Source organism: Pithys albifrons, chromosome Z (genome assembly GCF_047495875.1).
Source record: "Pithys albifrons albifrons isolate INPA30051 chromosome Z, PitAlb_v1, whole genome shotgun sequence".
NCBI classification, from domain to species: Eukaryota; Metazoa; Chordata; class Aves; order Passeriformes; family Thamnophilidae; genus Pithys; species Pithys albifrons.
In genome coordinates this window covers 40194468-40217002 of record NC_092497.1, presented here as the reverse complement: position 1 = coordinate 40217002, position 22535 = coordinate 40194468, and the positions used below count along the sequence as shown (strand labels likewise).

Sequence of the window (22535 nt, the reverse complement as noted above, 5' to 3'; positions counted from 1 at the left end):
GGGAAGGAGGGAAGGAGGGAAGGAGGGAAGGAGGGAAGGAAGGAAGGAAGGAAGGAAGGAAGGAAGGAAGGAAGGAAGGAAGGAAGGAAGGAAGGAAGGAAGGAAGGAAGGAAGGAAGGAAGGAAGGAAGGAAGGAAGGAAGGAAGGAAGGAAGGAAGGAAGGAAGGAAGGAAGTGCGGAAGGAAGGAAGTGCGGAAGGAAGGAAGTGCGGAAGGAAGTGCGGAAGGAAGGAAGTGCGGAAGGAAGGAAGTGCGGAAGTGCGGAAGTGCGGAAGGAAGGAAGGAAGGAAGGAAGGAAGGAAGGAAGGAAGGAAGGAAGGAAGGAAGGAAGGAAGGAAGGAAGGAAGGAAGGAAGGAAGGAAGGAAGGAAGGAAGGAAGGAAGGAAGGAAGGAAGGAAGGAAGTGCGGAAGGAAGGAAGTGCGGAAGGAAGGAAGGAAGGAAGTGCGGAAGTGCGGAAGGAAGGAAGGAAGGAAGTGCGGAAGGAAGGAAGGAAGTGCGGAAGGAAGGAAGGAAGGAAGGAAGGAAGGAAGGAAGGAAGGAAGGAAGGAAGGAAGGAAGGAAGGAAGGAAGGAAGTGCGGAAGGAAGGAAGGAAGGAAGTGCGGAAGGAAGGAAGGAAGTGCGGAAGGAAGGAAGGAAGGAAGGAAGTGCGGAAGGAAGTGCGGAAGGAAGTGCGGAAGGAAGTGCGGAAGGAAGTGCGGAAGGAAGGAAGGAAGTGCGGAAGGAAGGAAGGAAGTGCGGAAGGAAGTGCGGAAGGAAGGAAGGAAGTGCGGAAGGAAGTGCGGAAGTGCGGAAGGAAGTGCGGAAGTGCGGAAGTGCGGAAGGAAGTGCGGAAGGAAGTGCGGAAGGAAGGAAGGAAGTGCGGAAGTGCGGAAGGAAGTGCGGAAGTGCGGAAGGAAGTGCGGAAGGAAGGAAGGAAGTGCGGAAGGAAGTGCGGAAGGAAGGAAGTGCGGAAGTGCGGAAGGAAGTGCGGAAGGAAGGAAGGAAGTGCGGAAGGAAGTGCGGAAGGAAGGAAGGAAGTGCGGAAGGAAGGAAGTGCGGAAGGAAGTGCGGAAGGAAGTGCGGAAGGAAGTGCGGAAGGAAGGAAGTGCGGAAGGAAGGAAGTGCGGAAGGAAGGAAGGAAGTGCGGAAGGAAGGAAGGAAGGAAGGAAGGAAGGAAGGAAGGAAGGAAGGAAGGAAGGAAGGAAGGAAGGAAGGAAGGAAGGAAGGAAGGAAGGAAGGAAGGAAGGAAGGAAGGAAGGAAGGAAGGAAGGAAGGAAGGAAGGAAGGAAGGAAGGAAGGAAGGAAGGAAGGAAGGAAGGAAGGAAGGAAGGAAGGAAGGAAGGAAGGAAGGAAGGAAGGAAGGAAGGAAGGAAGGAAGGAAGGAAGGAAGGAAGGAAGGAAGGAAGGAAGGAAGGAAGGAAGGAAGGAAGGAAGGAAGGAAGGAAGGAAGGAAGGAAAACCAGGAAACTGCCTGGAAAATTAGCTGTGCAGGCAGACAGCTCCAAAACCAGAAGTCATTCAATTAATCTGTAAAAGCAATTTTTCCAAAGCGGTGTATAAGCACATCTAAGAGCAAACATGTACTTTTATTCATCTCCTCATATAAGCAAGAATTAACAGTCTGAAATCTAGAGACAGTAGAGGTCAGCAGACTACCTTGTCTAGTTCTCTCAAAACTCAAGAACAATCAAGCTGGTATGTGCTTCTCCCATCCCCATGCACATGCTACAAAGTGCTCTTCAGTCTGATTTTAAATTAAAGTGATGACTGAACATTGTTTAGGAAACCAACAAATATTTCATACTTTCAGATCAGGTTTTCAGAATGCAGTGCAATGAAAAATGCACTTTCTTTAAATTAAGCTCAAACAATCCTCAAAAAAGTCTCTATAAGAGCACAGTAAAGATCAGTCTACTGCTGTTGGGAAGTTCTTCGATGAAGTAGATCTATCTGTAGTTCATTTAAATATACTATGTTTTTCTGCTGTTTTTCTTTTTTCTGTCTTCTCATGTACTTAAAAAAGCTAAGTCCCGCATGCACACATACTCATACATCAATGTCAGAATAACCTAAGCCACTTCTTCCCCCTTTGCTCTGCTTTAATAGAATTCTTTTACTGACTTTTAAGCCCAAATTCAGTTTGCATGTACTATAACATCATACGGTGCCTGTAAGAGTAGACAAACAGGATCAGAAGATGTCTTTGGCATTTTCAAGTAGCAGTGCTGTGACTGTGGGGGTTTAGATACCATAGAAACAAAGTTTCTAAGGAGCTGTATAGCACTTTAAAGCACGAGTTAGAAGATAGAATGGAACCTTTCACCTTTCCCATTTATCCCATAAAGGGACATTTCACATAATGTGTGTGCTAGCACATTTGAAAGCCTATGAAGCTTGTGCTGGTTTTTAACTGGAATTAATGTCAGACTCAAGAAAAACAGCACCAAGTGGACTTTTGGATGTTCACTATCTGCCAGGTTGCTAACTTCAGAGGCTCAAATTTTTCCAGTCTCAGAAGGAAGGTAAGCCACCAAGTCAAGAGCTTCTTACACACTGCACATTAATCAAATCACTTAATTTACTGAATCAGGACTCCTTGACAATCAGCATTTCTGTTATTTGTCGTTATCTGTCCACCAAGGTCACCAGCCAGGGAACACAGCATGTGCTAGGACATTAAGAGACCTATTGTGATCCCTTGTTAAAGAGATGGTATCTGTGACAATTCCTCCTATCGTGCAACTTCAGTTAAATAAAGCACTTGCATGTACTGTACGAAACAAAGGTAATTGCACTTTGCAATCCCTCTGCATTGTCTGAATGCAGTAACAGCAGGAGCAGTGTGTAAACTACAAAATTGACCATTACATTTTTCTTTTCCAGTATAGATTAAAAATAATGGTGTAATAATAATGGAGACACTCCATCTTTTGCTATTGCTAGATGCTAGGAAGGAGAGAAAGAAAATGCTTTGTGATGGATGAAGTTCAAGCATGAAATATTCAAAGGAAATGTGCCTTAAGGGGGCATCAAGGAGGCCTGTGTTGGGCTTTTTAAGTTTACCACACATTCTCCCTATAGCAGTGCCATTCTAAATGTTCAAGATCATTGTCTTAAAAAAAAAATAAAAAAAGCAAAGCAGAAGAATAAAGTCTCAAATCAAAAATGACACAACCCATTCTACAAAGTAAAAAACTTCTAATAAGTTCTCAATCTCCTGTTCAGTGACAACCACTTGATTATCACCAAGAACAAAAGCTTGTGGTTTACTCAATGAATAACAGCAATACTCAATAAAGCAACAATGGTCCATAGGCAGATATGTCTGAAGCTATGTGAGAATGCTGCAGTCCAAATTCTGCAAAATATGGTATACTTACCTTGGGTCTGAAGTTGGTGGTTGGTCCTACATATTCATGCTGGGCTTTCGCAGTTCCCCATGGATGGTGAATTTTGAAACATTCATTGCAATAGCTTGCACTGCAGTCCATGCAGCTCTTTGTGGACTCCTGAGGGGGAGGTTTGCAGAAATCACACATAATAGCAATGGCTGCCCTGGCTGCCTGTCTGTATCTTTCCACAATAGTTTCCAAAGTAAAGTTGCGAAATAAGCCATTGATGCCACGTTCTCCGAGATCAATGTCACGCTGGCAACCCGGACAAGGAAATAGAGTTGATCTAGGAGTCAGTGAATTGCGTTTTCTGCCTGTGTAGACACCAAATTCCAATTTAGAAGCAGCATAAACAGAACTAGTTTAGATTTTAAAAGACACACAGGTATGAACCAAACTACTGAAGCACATCGTCCAAACTAGTACAACTTATATGCAGTCTGCCAATCCGAAGAGAATACAATTAACATGACAAGGTAGTATAATGTCTGACTCCAAGGGATATTACAAACTACTGACTCTCTAAAATGTAATTCTATGTTAAGATAAATTTAGCTGTTCCAATCCTATCTTCTTCATCTAGTTTTGGATGAACTCAAGCTGCAACCTTTTGAAACACTAAACACAAATCTTGTGGAAGCCTGTTGGTTTTTAGGCTAACTGGCTGTCCATGTAAAAAGCACCAGCTTTGTAGCATATTGAAGTGAAAGACACATTGTTAGAGCAAAACTAATTACTCCTAGAAAAATATAGCCAACTTTGACCTCCCTGAAGTTTGTTTTGGCTGAGTTAAATTTATCTTGCTCATTCCAAGAGACATCAAAAAAAAAAAAAGAGAGAAACAAGAAAACAGTGTGAAATGTCAGCCAAATAATGTCAGAAAACGCAGAGGCTGACTTGGCTCTTACTAAAAGGCCTTGAAAAAGGAGGGCTGCTAAACAAGCCCCACACACCGAAGAGGGTCTGAGGTGATTAAGTCTTAGAGATTCCTCTATCCTGAACTCAGGAACCACAAATCTCACTGCTACACAGTGTACACCTATCTTCATTCATTTTAAAAGGGGAAAATGCAGAGAAGCAGCACTCCTACCAAACAGCTACACCCAAATTTCTCCCTCTCTCCAAAATAAAATCACAGGCTCAAGAAAAGCCACAAACCTAAGGAGCCTTTGGAGTCTGTCAAGGCGATGGCTCACACAGACTCAAAGGCTATTTACAAGGTAATGTTCTTGCGTTAATCAAACAGGGAGTGCCATCCCCATGTCTCACTCATGAACCCACAGAGTGCAAATATGAGAAAGAATCCTTTATGTATTCTAGACGCAGGCTGAGCCAGTCTTCAGGCTTAACTTGTGTCCTTTCAAGTTCCCCTTACCAAAACAAAAAAAAACCTTATCTGTGGGTGGTACATTGTTTTAAGACCTCTTTGAGAGCACTGAATGTTGGTATAACTGCACTGGTTTCAGCTAGGTAAGAGATGGTTTCTTCTTAGTTGATGGTACCACAGAATGTTGTGTCCAGTATATAAAACGCGAGGAGTTGGCCACCAGGGGTGGAATGCAGGCTGGGCACCTGTCAGCAGGTGAATAATTGTACTGTACATCACTTGTTTCTCTTGGAGTTTACTGCTCTCTCTCTTTTAAACTACTGTTTTAATTATTATTATTATTATTATATTATTATTACTATTATTGTTGTTGTTGTTGTTGTTGTTATCATTCCAGTATATACTCCAGTTTATAATTAACTCTATTCCAGTTGAAACCAGGACACGAACTAAGTCGTAAATGGATATATGACTTCAAAGCAAATTCTTAAGTGTTGAAATTCATTCTTCTCCAGAATGGGAAATTTTTTCTCCTCTGTATTTAGTCAATATTTCCCCTTTAAAAATGTTAATGCTTTATTTCTTTCTGAAGTGTCCCTATAGGCTACCCAAAAGACATTTGCCTTGTGCTACTCTCCTGTTGCTGTTTCACCTAACAATTCAAAACCTCCCTTCCTATCATGCCCTTTCCAGACTCTTCAAAAAAACACCAAACCAACACTCACATAAGGAACAAGTTCCTTTAAGTATCTTTGAAATTTGACCCATGGTAGTTTTGCATTTTTGTCAGCTAAGAAGCCACAACCAGAGCACCAATAAGAGTTTACTAACTGACAGTCTCAAACTCAGCTGGTCTCATGCCTTCCCGTACATTCTGGGCAGAAAAACTAGACCACTTAAAGAACAGAATGGAGAACAGAGACACAAGCATACAGCTCTCTAGCTAAGAGAAGCTGATTTTTTTTTCTAATTTTATTTTTTAGTACTTACTTGAAGTGAATTAATTACCCAAACTGCACATCCTTCAGTACCTGTAACTTGGCATACACAGCAATGCAGGCATGCAAGACACAGTAAGGGCAGTGAAACACAGACTGTATTTCCAATGTATGCTCCAAGCTAGCACAGCACACAGGAACACAGATCTTCTACACAGACTTCTAAAATGGCCTAAACAAAAAGATGATTTCACATGCAGTGCCATGCAGAAAACAGCTACAGAAAAGAGATCTGGAGTACATATATTTGCTGAAACTAAGAAAATCATACAGTGTGGTGCTACATATGATACAGCAGAGTGCAAACAATGACTAAGCAAGATAAAAAGAAAAAAAAACCAAACATGGTGCAGTGGTCAAGTTTAAAATATAATCTGAAAATCATATCCATCCCAATAGAGAGCTTTCATTCTGTCTGTTGTGGATCGAAATGAGATTGTCATCATGAGCCATGCTCTGCAAAGACTGGTGACACTGCTTAAGGAAAACAACACAGGATCAAGGCAGTCCTGCATGCCTTCAGATGTCTCATCCCTTTACAATGACAGTAGTCTGAGGGTCTAGTTTGGGGTTTTTTTCCAGTTTTGAGTCCCCAAAGTTTACTTGCTAAGCTTCTTGGAGTGCTCTGCCACTTCAATACTCAAAAGAAAGGAAATATTCTCTTTTTGCCTAGCAAGTGTTAAAATATTAACATGCTGTAAGACTTAGTTTGCCTTTTGCTTAAAGGATTCTACACTCATATTTTAAAAAGAAGCACTGATTAAGTAATAAATTACTTTGAGCACTATCTTTCCTATCTATCTCGTGTCCAATTTGCTAAAACTGAATTCTACTTCCACAGAAAAAACCTCTCCAAACAAACCAGAAAACTACCAAAAAACCAACCAACCAACCAACCAACCAACCAACCAACCAACCAACCAACTAACCAATCAACCAACCAAAAAAAGGCAAAGAAAAAAAGAAACAGAGCAGCCAAACCCCTGGATTTTGTAGATGTGTTTGATATGCAGCTCAATGAAACTTAGGTCCTCCCCATATTCTCTTTTAAACTTTGCCAATTCAGTTTACAACAAACAAATATGTATTTTGTGAAATATTAGAAATCATCACAAGAAATTTTCCACTGTCATTTTTAAACAGATTGCTCAACTTGCAAGAAGTTGCTCAATCAGTAACAAAAAAATTATCACAACATATGCTCACACTTGGATTCCAAACTCACAAATATTACTATGTAGGTTGCAAAGATTCAAGTCGAAGAGCAATCTTAAGTATGTCTTTTAAAGGCTATGTTTAAATGTCCTCTTCCCAAGGAGTAGTAGCAACAACTTAAAATGTTTAAAAGTACAAGCTGCAGTGAATGATTTGCAAAGGGATAAGACATCTTAAAGATAAAAATGTTTTCCAAGTACGCAGTATTACCAGAATTCTATGGTTGTGGAAGATATGGATGTTAGAAGTGTGAGAGTTTAAAAAAAATAAGACTTTAAAAGTCAACTGGATTCTCCTAAGAGGCTGGGTTTTTAAAAATATAAATACGTATTACTTCTCACCCCTCAACTCAGTTAATGCTTTTGGATTAACCGTTGAGGAAGGAAAAAAAAAAAGAAAGAAAATCCCATGAGAGCTCTAATATGTTATGTGAAGAGTGCTTTCTACAAAAAGAGCAGATAAGGACAGGTTTCCAAGAGCTCTGATGGTATCATACTACAGTATCTTTGTTCTATGACACTTTCGGCCTTCATCTGAGGCAGTTTAAACTTCCTCTGGTGATTAGTTGCTTTGTCCTCCACTGCGAGTGAAATTCAGATTTGTGTTTAGCTCTCATCTTTCTTAAGGTATCATATTCCTATGGATTGCTCACATGTCTGCCAATGCTGTGGCAATATGGAGTTTGGGGATTTTTTTTCTGCTTTTGACAGAGCATCACATTAAAAAAATTAATGTCAGCAAGTTCACACAGTGGCCGAGTTGCACAGATAAGCTGAGTTTTGGAAGTGAGATATACTTAAAACACTGTCTATCCTTCAATCTGACTATGTCATTCATTAAGCACACCAAATATTACAAGTCTGTAAGTCTAAAATATTTAGTTTTCTTGGATATTCATGCGCTGTGCTAAATTGCCAGATCCAGAATTACCTACTCACGTTAATATGGTGTAAATTTCAATCTACTTCTTTACCAATTAAGCAGGTTCAGATACAATGAAGAACCAGTAATACCTTCCATTTAAAAGTGATGGCCAAACATGTCCTCTAAATGCTAGGAATATCAATCTAATAATTACACTTCTCTACCAGTAAATAGCAGTTTCACTAAGACTTGAGCATGTGAACTGATGAAAGTTAAAAAGAAGGGGGGGATGAAGGAGGTGGTGTAGTGGCTACTGGGGTTTTGTGTGCATTTTTACACACATTGATGTATATTCAGTCACACACACAGAGAAGTCAAAAATACAATGTAACTCTTAACTGAATTCCAGTCCAGTTGACTTTTAAATCAGTGTTACACAGAATGAAATGCTGTCCTTATAGAACTTCTTTGCTGTACCTTTGCTCACTGGAAAACCATTTTTGTGGACTTGACCACTGACAAAAAGCTATGTGCTAACCAACAATATTTAACTCGAGATCTAAATGCTAGACTATCTCTAGCCAACACAAGAAGGGAAGCAATTCTACCTCTCCACCCAAAAGACCTCCTCTGTGAGACTGCAAACAATGAACAGAGAGCTGTTTAGACACCAAAAAAATGAGATATACCATTGGTTTACAATGGTTCAAATGAAAAGCATCAACTGCTTTCTCTCCTGTGGCTGTCAAACTCATGCAGGGCTGAAAGGCAAGAATATTTAATTTCCTAGCACATGAAACAACTTTAGTACTTAAGCAGAACAGAAGAAGGGTGAAAGAAGAGATTGGGAGGTGGGGGGTGGAGGACATAGAGAGAGATATTCAAACATTCAGTTTCTGCATTAACCATCAGTGCTGAACAAATGTCAACATAACCATATTACATGCTTTAATTACACCAACATTGTAATTACAGTAACATTAATTAGCCATAAGAAATATCCTGTATATTTATTTTATATGCAACTTGATTTTTTTAACAAAAATTATTTTAAATACAATATAAACAGAGGAGTGTTTTTAAACCAACATACTGGATTTTAAGCAGCACATGCACTCCATGTGAAAAATAGAGTTCCACCAGTTCTGTCCTTTTTATATTAAAATAAATTGAATTTGTAAATGTAAGCTGTGTGTTCACAACAAATATAGAACATGGACTAGTTCTTTCTAGAATCCCAAGAATTTAAATGCCAAAACCATTTTAAACAGAGTATTCCTTATGGAGACAACAGAGATTTCTTAAGTGAAAAAATTAAAAAAAAAAAAAAGAAAAAACACACAGTGGGAAGAAGGTGTCATACACATTTTCAAACATGACACTAGTGTCTTGACAGTGATATGACCTGCACAAGCCTACCAGAAGTTCTAGTGATTTTTTGTTATACATGTGAGATCCCACTTTGGATGTTTTCTAGAACATTTTTTCTCCCATGGAGCTGTTTTGTTACAAACTAAGCACAGCAATGCACAGTATAAGTACTTCAGATGTAAGATGACCAATGTGCAAATGCAAATTACAAGCTGGTTGACCATTATTGGTAGCATATTCGTTTGAGAGCAAATCTCATACAGGAATGGAGCTATAATGCCTGTAACATTAGAAGTGAAGACAGTATGACCTGAATCTTCAAATGTATTCTTTAATATCCCATTTCCATATGCTTTTCATTTTGCAAATTTGAACTGTCTGAGATGATAATTTTCCTGTGATGTGCATCTGCCCAACACTCTTTGGGGGGAAGCCCATTATGTCCAAGCCTCAACCCTCTCCTGCTACTCATCCGACAACTCTTCAGGAAAACAACCACCTCTCTACTAGGAGATCAGATGAGGAGATATGTTCCCATCAGTTTGATGGGATGGTGGCAGACTACTGTGGATTTAAAGATTAAAACTCCTGCAACAACTTGTATGCATGTAGCTCAGGGTGGGGTGACGGTGGCAGGACAGAATATCAAGAACTGGCTTTTTGTTTATCAAACTGGTTTAAAAGAGTACCAGAACTAACAACTCATTAGTTGTTTAAAAGAAGTGGGTGAAATTGCATGTTTAAACTGTGAAAACTGGGGAGAGTGAACATTAAAAACATGAAATGCAAGACAGGGCTTTACAGTTTGTCTTGTCAGAGACTCTTCCAGAGCACTGGGGAGTGTGGTTTTAAAGTGGACAATTATGTCAGAAGAAAGCCTAAAGTCAAGATGAGGTTTCTTTCAAGAAGTACAGCATGCACAAAGCACTTTCAATGTATCTGTGTCAAAAGCAGATCAACTAATCTGTGGATTACACAGACAGCATCATCTTTCTAGCATCATACCACAGAGAGCATGAGTCCTATAGCTAAGCACTCCCTAAAGCTTTGAGCAGATCACACTGAAAAGAGACTGTCAGTGCAACCTGTTTAGAGTTATTTGTCCTCCAAATCTGCAACTGTGCAATAATCATAATCAATGGGAAATTATTGACTGTAAGCATAATGAAGTGGGCAGGACAAAACTATAACTTGCAACATCTCTACAGGTTCAGAAGGCAGTCAGAACTACTGCACTGAGGCTGGCTGAAACCTGAGAGAACCACCTCAACCGTGCCACTGACAGGCAATAAAATTGCCAAAATCTACATCTCAATGCTACTGAATGTGATGCTATTGCATCTCGATGTAACTGAAATACAGAAATAAATAAACACAATTGTTATAAAGATTTACAGGACGCTACAAAGCCAAATCTATTATATATGAAACAGAGCGCATTGTCCTTAAAAATATTCCCATTGTTCTTCACACAAAATGAACAAGACTTGTACTATCCCCAAGTCATCTCTCCAGCCGCAGCAGGAGTACTGGGAAGCCATTTTACCAATGCAGATACCATTCAGCTTAAGCCAGTCTATTAATAAAATTAGGCAAACATGCACAAATTCTTACATACCTGATCTACTAATCCTGTCAATTCTGTCCATGCTAGAAGAAGAGATTCTGATTCGAGGGCTACTCTGATTAGAGGATTCAGAGCCTCCATCAGCAAAAGAGTCTTCAAATGCAAAAAGTATTTCTTTCACACATTTGTGACAGACATTGTGCTGGCATGGAAGGATCAGTGGATGGGTAAACAGTTCCTTGCATGCTGGACAGATAAGCTCTCTTTCGATACCCTTAATGGGAACCTTCATGATAGAAAGAGGGAGAAACAAGTGTAAGCGCAGGAAAACACGAGCCATCTGGATTTATTGCACTGCTCTGTAGAACAAATGCACACAGTTTTATCTTGTTTGAGGCACTTTCCTGGCCAAAACTGCAAACAAATCTCAATTAACTTTTATGAAAGCACTGACAACGTTCATTTAACTGAAGTGAGCCCTGCCACTAGGCAAACTCAGTTCATCTTTAGGTCATGTCTGCATTGCAGGGGAGGAAAGAAGGGGAGTAGTCTTAATTCCACTCAAAGACCTAGTGAAACGTGTGCAACCATACTTCTTAACAATAGGAGTCCATATGCTTAGCTTGCTCCCTCGCTTTTCAGGAAGAGAGAGGAATAAAAAAAGGGAAAGATACTAAGTTGTCAGATACTACTTACCAGTTAAACAACAGGCTTTTCTGATGTGCAATTCACGCTTATGGGCTGAAACTATCCTGACTTCATTAGAGCAATAGTGCTGAGCAAGGCACATCATTTATTTATTTATTTATTTATGCGTTTATTTACATCTTTATCCGCCACACAAAGAGCCGCCCGTGGATCGGTGCAGCTGTTCAGTAATTTCGTGGCCACCACGGCCCGCCAAGCATCAGGTGTCGGCGGGCGCTGGCACGGCCAGCTCAGCCCAGCCCAGCCCAACCCAGTCCAGTCCAGCCCCGCTGCCCGTGCCGGGGCCGCCGCCGCTCCGTTCGGGCTCCCCTTGGGAGCGGAGCTCTTCCCCCGGGAGCGCTTCCCCTGCGCCCCGTCGGAAGGGGTCTGAGCGAGCCCTGACCGCCGTCCCGGCTCCGCGGCGTTGCCGCGGGCGCCGCTCCCAGCCGGGCAGGGACGAAGCTGTCGGCACACACCCGGGGGGACTGACAGACGGACCGACAGACACCCTCTAGCCCCGCGCCCCTCCAGCGCAGCGCGACGCCCCCCTCCCCGGCGGCCGCGCCCCGCCGGTCCCCCCGCGCTCACCGGGCTCTCCAGCCTATCGCCCTCCATCCCCGCGCCTTCTCCTCCTCCGTCGGCGGCTCCGGCGGGCGCCGTCAGCCAGGGCGGGCGGCCGGGACGCGGCCGGGGAGCGCCCGCGGCGGCGCCCGGCGCAAAATGGCGAGCGAGGAGCAGGAGCAGGAGCAGGGAGCGGCGGGCGCGGGGCAGCGCGGGCGGGGCGGGGCGGCCGCGGCTGCCGCCGCAGAGCGGAGCTGTCCAGCCGCTCCCGCCGCCCCGGTCCCCGCGGAGCCGGCTATTCCATCGCTATTGTTTTGGCTTTCGCCAAGCGACACCGGAAATGCTGCCCGTCCTGGCGGCCGACAGCACTGAGTGCTTTCCCGCTCAGCCGCTGCCATTGATAACCTCCCGTGGTAGCCAATGTCAAGGAATCATTGAATCGTAAAACGGCTTGGGTTGGAAGGGACCTTAAAGAATACAGTATCAATTAGTTTGGAAAACACCTCCGAGACCATCGAGTCCAACCTAAGACCAAACACCATCACGTCAACCAGACTATGGCACAAAGTGCCACGTCCAGGCTTTCCTTAAATGCCTCCAGGATGGTGACTCCACCACCACCCTGGGCAGTCCATTCCAATGTCTAATCACACTTTCTGTGAGGAAATTCCTCCTAATGTCCAACCTAATCCTTTCCTGGCGCAGCTGAACACTCTATCCTCTCATCCTGATCATCTTGCTCCAATGCCTTCACTATGCACAGAAACAACTTCCACTAGACTGGGTTGCTCAGCCCCTCATCCAACCTGGCCTTGAATACTTCCAGTGATGGGACATATACCCCTTCTCTGGCTAGCCTGTGCCTTGGCCTCACCACCCCTCACAGTGCAGAATTTCTTAATAATATCAAATCTGAACCTATCATCTTCAGGTTTAAAGTCATTCCCCCTTTTTAAATCATCCGCCCATGTAAAGACACTCTCTCTTTTTCATAAGCCCTGTTTAAGTACTGAAAGGTTCCTGTAAGGTCTCCATGGACCCTTCTTTTCTCTGTGCTGAATAGTCCCAGTTCATTCAGGCTGTCTTCACAGAAGTACTCCAGCCCACTGATCATTCTTGTGGCCTTCATTTGGAATCATTCCAACAGGTCCATGTGTTGCTTTTGCTGAGGACCCCAGAGCTGGACACACTGGGGTCTCACTAAAGCAGAGAACAGGGAGATAATCAACTCCCTCATCCTGCTGCTTTTGATGAGACCCAGGATACAACTGGTTTTCTGGGCTGTCAGTGCACACTGTTGGCACATGTCCAACTTTTCATCCACAAGAACCCCCATGTCCTTTTCCACAGGGCTGCTCTCAGTGACTTCTCCCGGTTTGGACTCATGTCTGGGGTTGCCCTGACCCAGGTGCAGCACCTTGCACTTGGACCTGTTGAACTTCATGAAGTTCTGATGACCCCACTTACCCAGTTTGTCCAGGTTCCCTTGGATGGCATCCTTTCCTTCTTTTTTGTCAACTGTACCACTCAATTTCAATGTCATCTGCAGACTTGCAGTACTCAATCTTGCTGTCTGTGTCACTGGTATTGAAGAGCACTGGTCCCAAGACAGCCCTGAGTGATACAACTCGTCACTGACCTCCACCTGGACATAGAGCCATTGACCACAACGCTATATCTGCATCCAGTCAGCCAATTACTTATCTGCCAAATAGTCCACAGCGCAGGCTGCTTCATATCTTAACCTCGTTTATGAGCTCAGGTGCATTGGTAAGAACCAGGTCCAGTAACACTTCTCCTCTGGCTGATTTGTGTAGTATTTGTGCCAGGAACTTGTCCTTGATGCATTCCAGAAAGTCTCCTGAATTGCATACAGCCTGCTGCATTGCTTTCCCAGCAGACGTCTAGGTGGCTGAGATACCCCATCAGGATGAGAGCCCACTAGCACAATGCCTCCTGTAACTGAAACAAAAGGACCTCAACAGCTCCTCCTGCTCAGGCATCTGTAGTAGACCTCAGTCACAAGATGTCCTTTGCTGCTCTGCTCCTTGTTTTTAAGCCCTAAGCTCTCAACTTGTTCCTGACATTTTCTCAAAGACAGCTCTTCACAGTCTATCCATGCCAAACAGGGATGTGACTGTCCCTGGGGAGAACAACACCTCCAACATGCAGTATGGGAAAGGTAGCTGGACCTTGTGCTTTAAGGGTGCAGGAGGCACACACCAGGCAGCTTTTGTGGCAGCTAGGATGAAAAAGAGGCGGAGAAGTGGCTATGACTGTCAGCATCCCCTCCCCTTCCCTTACAGCATGTTTCCATTGGAAAAGAGGTAGTAAATACCCTTTTTCACCATCTGGCAGAACAAACAAAAATACTTTTAAATCTTCAGTGTGGGGTTTTGGGAAGGGTGCAGACACAACCATTGCAGATGCAATAGTTAACATAGCATTAGGCTAAGGAAGAAAAACCACTAGTTAGGAAACTTGGAGTGAAAGCATACACTGTCTTTACCTTACACAATAGAAGGAGGTTTAGTTAATTAAAACAGATGAAGCCTGCGCTACATGAATGATGAAATGCTGCCAGTTTGACAAAACCTAAACTTGACCTACTTGCCTATTTAAAAACCAAACATCAGTATAATAAATTCCTTTTCCTCAAAATTACCCTTCCTATGGGTCGATAGAACAAACATGTTAAATGTGTTACTTGGACATTACTTACACCTGGTCTTTGGTGGCCTGGACATGAAATTTGAATGGAAAATTCCACTCAGAAATCATGAAGAAAAAGGTGACTTTTTGCATGTCCAGTACTATAAATAGGAACTTTCTCCAGTAGACTTATAGAGATATTATTTCACATTTACTTTAGAAGCCACCCTCATAAAATTAGAGTACTGTGCTTCAAATCCCTCTAATAATGGCAGTAAATGCACAGTATGCATATTCAAACTGAAACATGTCACTTAACTGAGCAGCAGGAAGAATGGGTTGGTAAGACCATGGGTTTTTAGCCTTCCAACTATGTTTTGAATAATGATTTGCAAGCCTCTGAATAACTATGTTATTCTTTAACCACCTCTACTCTCCCCAGATGATGCTACAGGCAGGCTTTAAGGAGGCAGCTCTTAATAAACCCTTGTCTACATTAGCACACTACCCATTTCTGACACTGGATGTCATCAATTTGGGGTGAGATAAATGATCAGCCACAGATTAGAACAAAGACCCCTTGGCTACATGACTGCCTTTGAAACAGCAGAAAGAAATTTTGTCTTTGTTGACAGAGCAAGGCAAATCATTCTGCAATTCATTGCATAGATGTAGGTGCCAGAGCAGATGGGTGTTGCTAGGGAGGAGAAACCTGAAGCACACACTTTCCTCCTGTCCTCCCGCAGCATTCATGTGGACCACAGTGCCAGCTACTATTACTGACAGGACTTCTGAGTGATTCTTTGTTCAATCCCTCAACAGATCATTAAGGTATTATCTTGTTTGTGTGCCTGTTTGCTCTGGCTTCAGGGTACTTTAGAGCAGGATTTTAATTACCACCTCTATGACATTAAGATATTACATCGATGAAATTGTCCTTGCAGGTCTTCAAAGGGTGAAACTCCTACTTCTGCACTCATACTTTTTTATTAGCCTCCCTCAATCTAGGACGACTGAATTTGCAGCATCAGATTTCACATTAGCTTTATGGTACTGATAGGGGAAAACAGCAGTTAGGAATCACTGATACCTTAAAAAGATAAGAGTAGAATAGACTCCTGTCCTCTGCAGAAGGGGTTATTAAGACCAGCATGGTCACAGAACTCAGACCTACCCTTCTGGTTTGCTTCCAGCCAAAGGCATGCTTCAATTTGACACCTGTTCTGCTCCCAAGCAACTCATTTTGCATGGAGTAATATCTGGGGAGTGTCAAAATAGCTCTAACATGTCCTTCAAAATTCACTCCTTCCCCCTCAGCAGGTGGAGTCTTACCAGGCATTAGGGCATGCCTTGCATTCCCATGACAGCAGAAGACAGAAACTGGAATGGGTGGAGATTGCTTTCTTATTTCCCCTTCTACCTCAGGGTAAATTGGTTGTTAATTTAATAATTGACATGAAGCAGTCTCCCAATGCTCATTCCCATTAACTATCAGCATAATTTGAAGAAGGATGCAGCACTGGTTTTCAATAAGCTGTAAAAAGCCTATATTTGTTAAACAATGCAGTTGCAGTCCTACTGGGTGTAAGCCTGTTCCAAGACACCAGAGAGGTTCTGCCAACACCTTCCATGACTTCAGTAGTCAGGTCCTCAGACCAAAGGATTCCAAGACATCTGTTTTCATGGTGCTTTTGCAACTATGGCTCAAGACTGAGTCAGTTCCATTTATGGCCTGCTCTTGTCTGACTGAAGAGTAGACCCAATGCATCAGAGTGGAGATATGCACGATGAATACAGATTTTTTCCTGAGCTAACATGACTGACTTGGGGACTAAGCTATCACACAGACCCTTTTTACCCAGTGCAATATAAGTATTTTCTTCCTTGATGGATGCAGGTGGGTTTTAGCTGGCATTCCCCTCTCTGGAAATTGTCAGTGATCCAATTTGCTTCTCTACTTAGCCATGAAACGTTGAATCCTCATGAAGATTACTCCTATCCATAGGATTTTCCCAGTCATGCTGGCTGAAAGATCTTTTGTTAGCTTAACAATATGGTAGTAATTTATGTTGCCTGAGAGAAATGTGTCTATGTTGGCTCAGGAATACAGGGTCAGCTTTGTCTTCGCAACAGTTACTTTTCAACTATGTGACCCTGAACAGCCAGCAAGGATCTACTGGGTGTTTCAAAATCAATATAATTGTGACTTGAGAATCTTGTCATAAAATAAAACTATCATTCCCCAATCCTTTGACTTAGGTTTATTTATCTTCTCTGGAGAGATGTGCTACAGGCCCATAATCCTCAAGGTCAGACAGGATTCCTAACAGATCCCATAACATGATCGGCTGACCTGAATAGGTTTGGAAGGTCCCACATGACACCACTATACACAGAGCACAGAATCAATACTGTTCTCACTGAACTGCCCGAATATTGGGAGGGCAATCACCTTTAGGTAGTATTTATAGCTAGCACATCTCAAACTGTGTTAAGTTGGCTCCGTATAATTTTTTTCACTTACTGCTACATGTATAGTACTCTGCTTCACACCCAGGACACCTGGAAAGCAGTATTTGCCAGGGGTCCAAGTTACAGCTACAGAGAGCAGTCCACACAAAGGACTTTGCACTTTCTCTTGACACATTGTAATCACTTGCCAAATAAATGAAAGAATTATATTGAAAAATCTTCACAAAAATACATGATGTTCAAATCAAAATAACTTTTGGGAAAGTTGAATTTCAACTGCTTTTGACTGCTGGATTTCAAACTCAGACCCCTAAAACTGAACTCCAAGTTACCTTTACATGCTCTTTTACCAAAATCTTTTTTTTTTTTTTGCAAATATCCCTCACAATATATACATAATCTGACATACATCTGGATATTCTGTATATGGAATAATGTATTTCCTACTCATAAACAAAAATAATGTAAAGCCTTATCTTCAACATGAGGAGCAGAGCTCCTGTTCAGCTGAGTGAAGCAGCCCAGAGCAACCTGCCAGCCCTCACTGCTAAATGTTCCTATATTTTCCCTCTCCAGCTTCTCAAGTGATTTAGCTTTGGAGCCCTGTATAGTTCTATACCTTGGTTTCACCTGGATGAAATCTGAAATTCTACCAGAAGAGAGTTTTTCATCAGCCATTATATGAAAACAGGCTGAAGGAAGGGACAGAAATTAGTGTCACTTGCTGGTTCCAGGTGGACAAATACAGAACTTGAAATACTCTTAAAATTATTTTTATCTATTCCTCATATTCATATCACATGGGCTTAAAAGCTTTTTTTTAGTAGTATCTATTTCCCTGAATGTTTTTCTGAAGAACTGTTTTAAAGCTGTTCCTTATGAACCACAAACTGTCAATTTCTGCAAACAATATGGAAGATAGGAATAGATGGTAAAACAAAGCAAACAAGTGAGAGAAAGATTTGAAAATAGAGCATGTCAAGATCTTTATTTCAATGAAATCCACAGCTAGTACACAGAGATAGTGTCAGTGTTGTTAGTGTCTCTCTGAAACTCACATTGCTTTATGTCAGCTTATTGATTTTATTCAGCTTACAAAAAAATGTCTGAAAATAGTTCTACAAAACAAATGGCAAGTATTGTTACCAGTCACTCCATCAGGCATGAATCTTTCTTTACAACATCTAAAAATTCCTTGAAATTAATATTACAAAAGAATCAGATGCATTCCAAAAAAGAAAATATACACTATACAAGCAAAACAATTTGAAATGGAGTTCGGGTGAATAATTAAGTTGGGGGGGGGAGGAGGGTTGCTGTCTTTTGACTACTGCAAAAGTCTACTTACAGGGAGGAAGTAGGGGGCAGGGCAAGGAAGAGTTGGGATTGGAAGAAACCTGAGACCGTGTATAAAATATTACATCTTTTTGAGATGATTGAGTGTCCATCCTTGCTGTTGCTTGAGCTGAGATTTTGGAGTCCTGAAAGAAGGTAATATAATCTTCTTTGGCCCCAGTGCCTCTGATACAAAATGCAGTGAGTTGTTAATCTGTCTCTCAGGGGTATCTTGGTGTTCTCATATGCTTCTGTGACATTTATGACAGGTGCCTTGGAGGCCCAGAATATCTCAGAGAATATTGTAGTGAGTCTAAACAGAAGCCGTGGATATATGGATTACACAAGGACTGTCTTACTGGGACTAAAAGTGCTACATGCATCTTTTGGTTCTAGGTACCATGTGCAAGTTGTGTGTATGAAAGAGAATCACAGAAGAGTAATTAGTACAGATCATTGAAAGAGATAACAGGTTTTTGAAGTGACATTCCCCTGGGGAAAAGTGATATATAATGATTTGTCCTGTTTGAGAGACCTGACAGAGGCTGCAAGCTAAGTGGAAAAACAGCATGCTTGCCAAAAGATGTCATGTGCCCAGGTCCCAAGACATGATGCATTGTACGTGTCATTGTACATATGGAGAGGTGAGTGTGCAAGTGTAAAGTATTCTTATGGATCCTGATTTTCTAACAGTTGTTTGTTCAGTGAAAGACAGATGCTTAGCAGTTAACTCAGAGCACGTTAATGCTTCCAGACTTTCTGGTAAAATTTTCATTGATGCGGCAGAATGGGAAAACAGAAATGCTGGAACTTCTAAGCAACAATACTCTGGCCCCAAGCAAATACAGCTTACCATGCAGAAGAGTGCTTTTGCAGACATGATTTATGTCATCCCAGAAAGCAGTTTAATTGTCCCAACAGAACACCTTCAAGCTGCTGGTTAACATCAATAAATTACAAGGAAGCTGTAATCTAATCCCCTGGTCTGAAGAGGAAAATGTGGAGAGCAAGAGGTCCCAGAGCTGGGCACTGGAGAGGTTTAAGCAGTGACCACCACTATGGAAAGTTTGTGAATGTCACACAGCTGATACTGGCTTCTCTTTTCTTCGAGTACCTGAAGTGTCTGTGCTGATGAGATTTGGCAATGTCCTTGTCTGTGCTTAATGAACAGCACTGTTTGCTATATACGTACATATTTTACAGTACTGTGCTGACTTTGCTGTCTACCAAGCCATATGCTTTTGTAGAGAGTGTCTGATTAAAGCACAAACTGTTTAACTGTGGAACCAGGGGTAGACATAGCACCCTATTACAGGTACATTACAGGCTAAAGGAGTTTCTGACCTGAAACCCTTAATGATTTTGTTTATTATGAAAAATGGACAGTAACAAGATTTGTCCATCTGAATTTTCCTTTCATGCCCCAGGCATGGTTACTCCCAGGCATGGAGAAGAAGAAAATCACCCTAGAAACTCTTCACTCACCTGCCCTAAAGGTTCATCCAAAACTTTTGAAAGAGGGGTTGGAGGAGAGGGAGGAGGAAAAAGATGAGGACAAAGGACAGGTTGTGAAGGCAGCCTTTGGAGAAATGCTATAAAGTCATCAGGATATGCTTGGAACAAACAATCTTTCCAATAGCACCCTTATTTGCTATACTTGTTTTTAAGTTTAAAAATACTGTGGCTGCTTCCGTTTTTTAAACCCACCGTGGCTGAATCTTTGGTGCTCCCTGGTTTTCATACATAACAGCAGTTCTCAAGTACAAGAAGTTGGATTCGTACCTTTTTTTCAACTAAACGCACTTGCAAGTTTCCCTCACAACATTTGCCAACTCTGAATCAGTTCCGAGGGAGACGCTTCCCACACAGCGTTGCCCGGAGCCAGTGCCTCAGCAGAATCACGGAGGAACAGGGGTGCCCCCGCCGTAGTGCTCCACGCCCCCGCTCTGCAGCGGGCAGACCGCCGCACATGGAGCGGGAAGAGGGCAACAGAGCTGGAAAGGCGTCTGCTGCCCAACTGTGCTGGCCCTGAGGGCCACTTCGCACTGAAATTTTATTTCTTTTTTTTTAAATTTTCACCACACAGCCTCGGTACCATGTGGTAAATATTAATGTACTCCAAAGTACATTAGCTCTAAAGACGAGTCATTCACACCCTCCCCCAACACCCCCAAACAAACCATTTCCAGAAGGAAACGGCTCTCCCCCTCGGGCGCTGTCTCCCCGCCCCGCGCGCTGTCCCGGGACGCCGAACCGCGCGCCGTTCTTACCCTGTCCTGCTTCAGCAGGTCCAAGATATAGGAGAACCGGGTGTTGTCCGCGGCCACCTCCATGGCCCCGCAGCCGTACCATGGGATCACGCTGCCCCTCCGCTTCCTTCGCCCCCGCAGCGCAGCCCCGGCCCCGGTGCTCTCCGGGGGAGTGCCGTGGTGCTGCGACAGATGCTCCGCCCGCCCGCTCACGGGACCGAGGATGCCCCGTGAAAACCTCTGGCCCTGCAGCGGCGCGAAAGGACTGTCAGGCACCTGGAGGTGCCCGGGAATACGGGCCTCTGCTTGCATGCCGCGGCCGCAAAAGTTGTGTTAATGCTGGCAAGGTAGAACCTACCTGTGGTCTCACCAAGTCTGAGTGCTATTGTATAAATCACTCTGGTCTTGCATGGGGCTGATGCCCACCAGGCCCACACCCAAGGTGGGCATGCCTCTTTTCAAGGCACATCTTGAAGTGTGATGTATGGTGAGGTACAGCATGATGAATTTGTCCCCAGGCTCAATCTGGTTTTCTTAAATTCCAAGTTTTTGTTTAGATGAAAAATCATGTCTAAACACAAAGAGCACCTATTAATGTAATGTTCATAGCTGTCTGTATGATCTATCTCGCATGTTTGTGCTTGGCTGGTGGTGTGTTTGTGGGGTAACTTAAACAGGAGGAAAACTTCCTATCATTTCTTTTTCTGCATCCCAGGTCTGATGCTACCACTAGAGATGAGATGCCTGTGTATGAGTATGGTACAGAAACTAGTCCCAGCAACTCCTTCTACTGCTTGATGAAGGCAACCCTAAGGTTCCATGGAAATGTTCACAGCAGAGGGGAGGTCCAGCTACCAGGAGAGGCACTGCACAACCACCCATACACAGTGGGCAGTGGGGCCTCAGGGGAAAGCTGGGGAATGGTGCTTGAGCCATGGCACACATCACATTTCTGCTCCCTGACTGTCTCCACTGCATGATGCTACTATGCCTTCCTTTTGGTTGAGGTACTTTAGCCAGCACCTGGCTCATTTCTTTTTCTTCTGGTTTTAAACCTCCCCAAACCCACTTTTCAGCTACATGCAGGACCTGGGGGAGAGGAACAGGTGAATGGCCAGTCCACTGTTCTCCCTCTAGCTTTAATCCAAACTGAGAGGTAGAAGGTGACAAGCCCTTCTCATACTGAAGCTATCAGATAGCCCATGGAGCACATAACCTCTGTGTGGTGAAAACATACCAAAGAGTATTTTATAACAGTATTATGTATCCCCTCAGAGGCTGTATTTCCTAAGAATACTGATAAAGTAGTAATGTTATCCCAGATTCTTTCTACAGGTTACTCATTGAAACAGAATATTCTTCCTTTCTAAGGAAACAGGACTCATGAATAACTCCAGACTTTTCTGTTACTAGATACTTTACAATTATATATATCAAATGACCCATTAATCAAGTAGCTTGTTATTATGATATAGACAGGCTTTCAGCACTCCACTTCTTGCTTTTGTGCAAACACCCTGGGAATAAACAAAAGGCGGAGGTGCTGGGGACAGTCAGCTGTCATCATCCACATAGCCAAGAAGTCCTCAATACATAATTCAACCCAATGTGAAATATTTTGTTTCTCTGATCTAATTTCAGCTCACCAAATGGCAGTCATGTAGAAATTTTCACTACTGTAATTTCTTTGGGTCAATGTTGAGCTCTGGAAGAGAGCAGGGCTGGCCAAGGTTGGGACAAGGGACTGACTGAAGGAATGCCCTCTTCCCAAGGTGCTCAAGTCCAGCAGTCATCTGCAGGAAACTATGCTGGTTGTGGCCTCAGCAACAGTGGCATTCATGCATCCAGGAAGTTGTACCACATTA

At 42.9% G+C, this 22535-nt stretch overlaps 1 protein-coding gene across 3 annotated transcripts in view; it reads right to left on the bottom strand.

The window, feature by feature from the left end:
• The window catches only part of TRIM36 (tripartite motif containing 36), a 35737-nt gene extending 14983 nt beyond the window's left edge, over nucleotides 1-20754 (bottom strand). Inside the window, exons 1-3 of one of the 3 annotated variants that reach the window (XM_071581206.1) lie at nucleotides 20692-20754; nucleotides 10766-11000; nucleotides 3361-3686 (exon numbers count right to left, since the gene is read on the bottom strand). In XM_071581206.1, coding sequence (XP_071437307.1) covers nucleotides 3361-3686; nucleotides 10766-11000; nucleotides 20692-20754 — 624 coding nt within the window. Of the gene's footprint in view, nucleotides 1-3360; nucleotides 3687-10765; nucleotides 11001-11989; nucleotides 12029-20691 lie in introns of those variants that run through there. The other 2 variants (XM_071581204.1, XM_071581205.1) reach the window with 2 other exon arrangements.
• Nucleotides 20755-22535: the final 1781 nt, after the last annotated feature.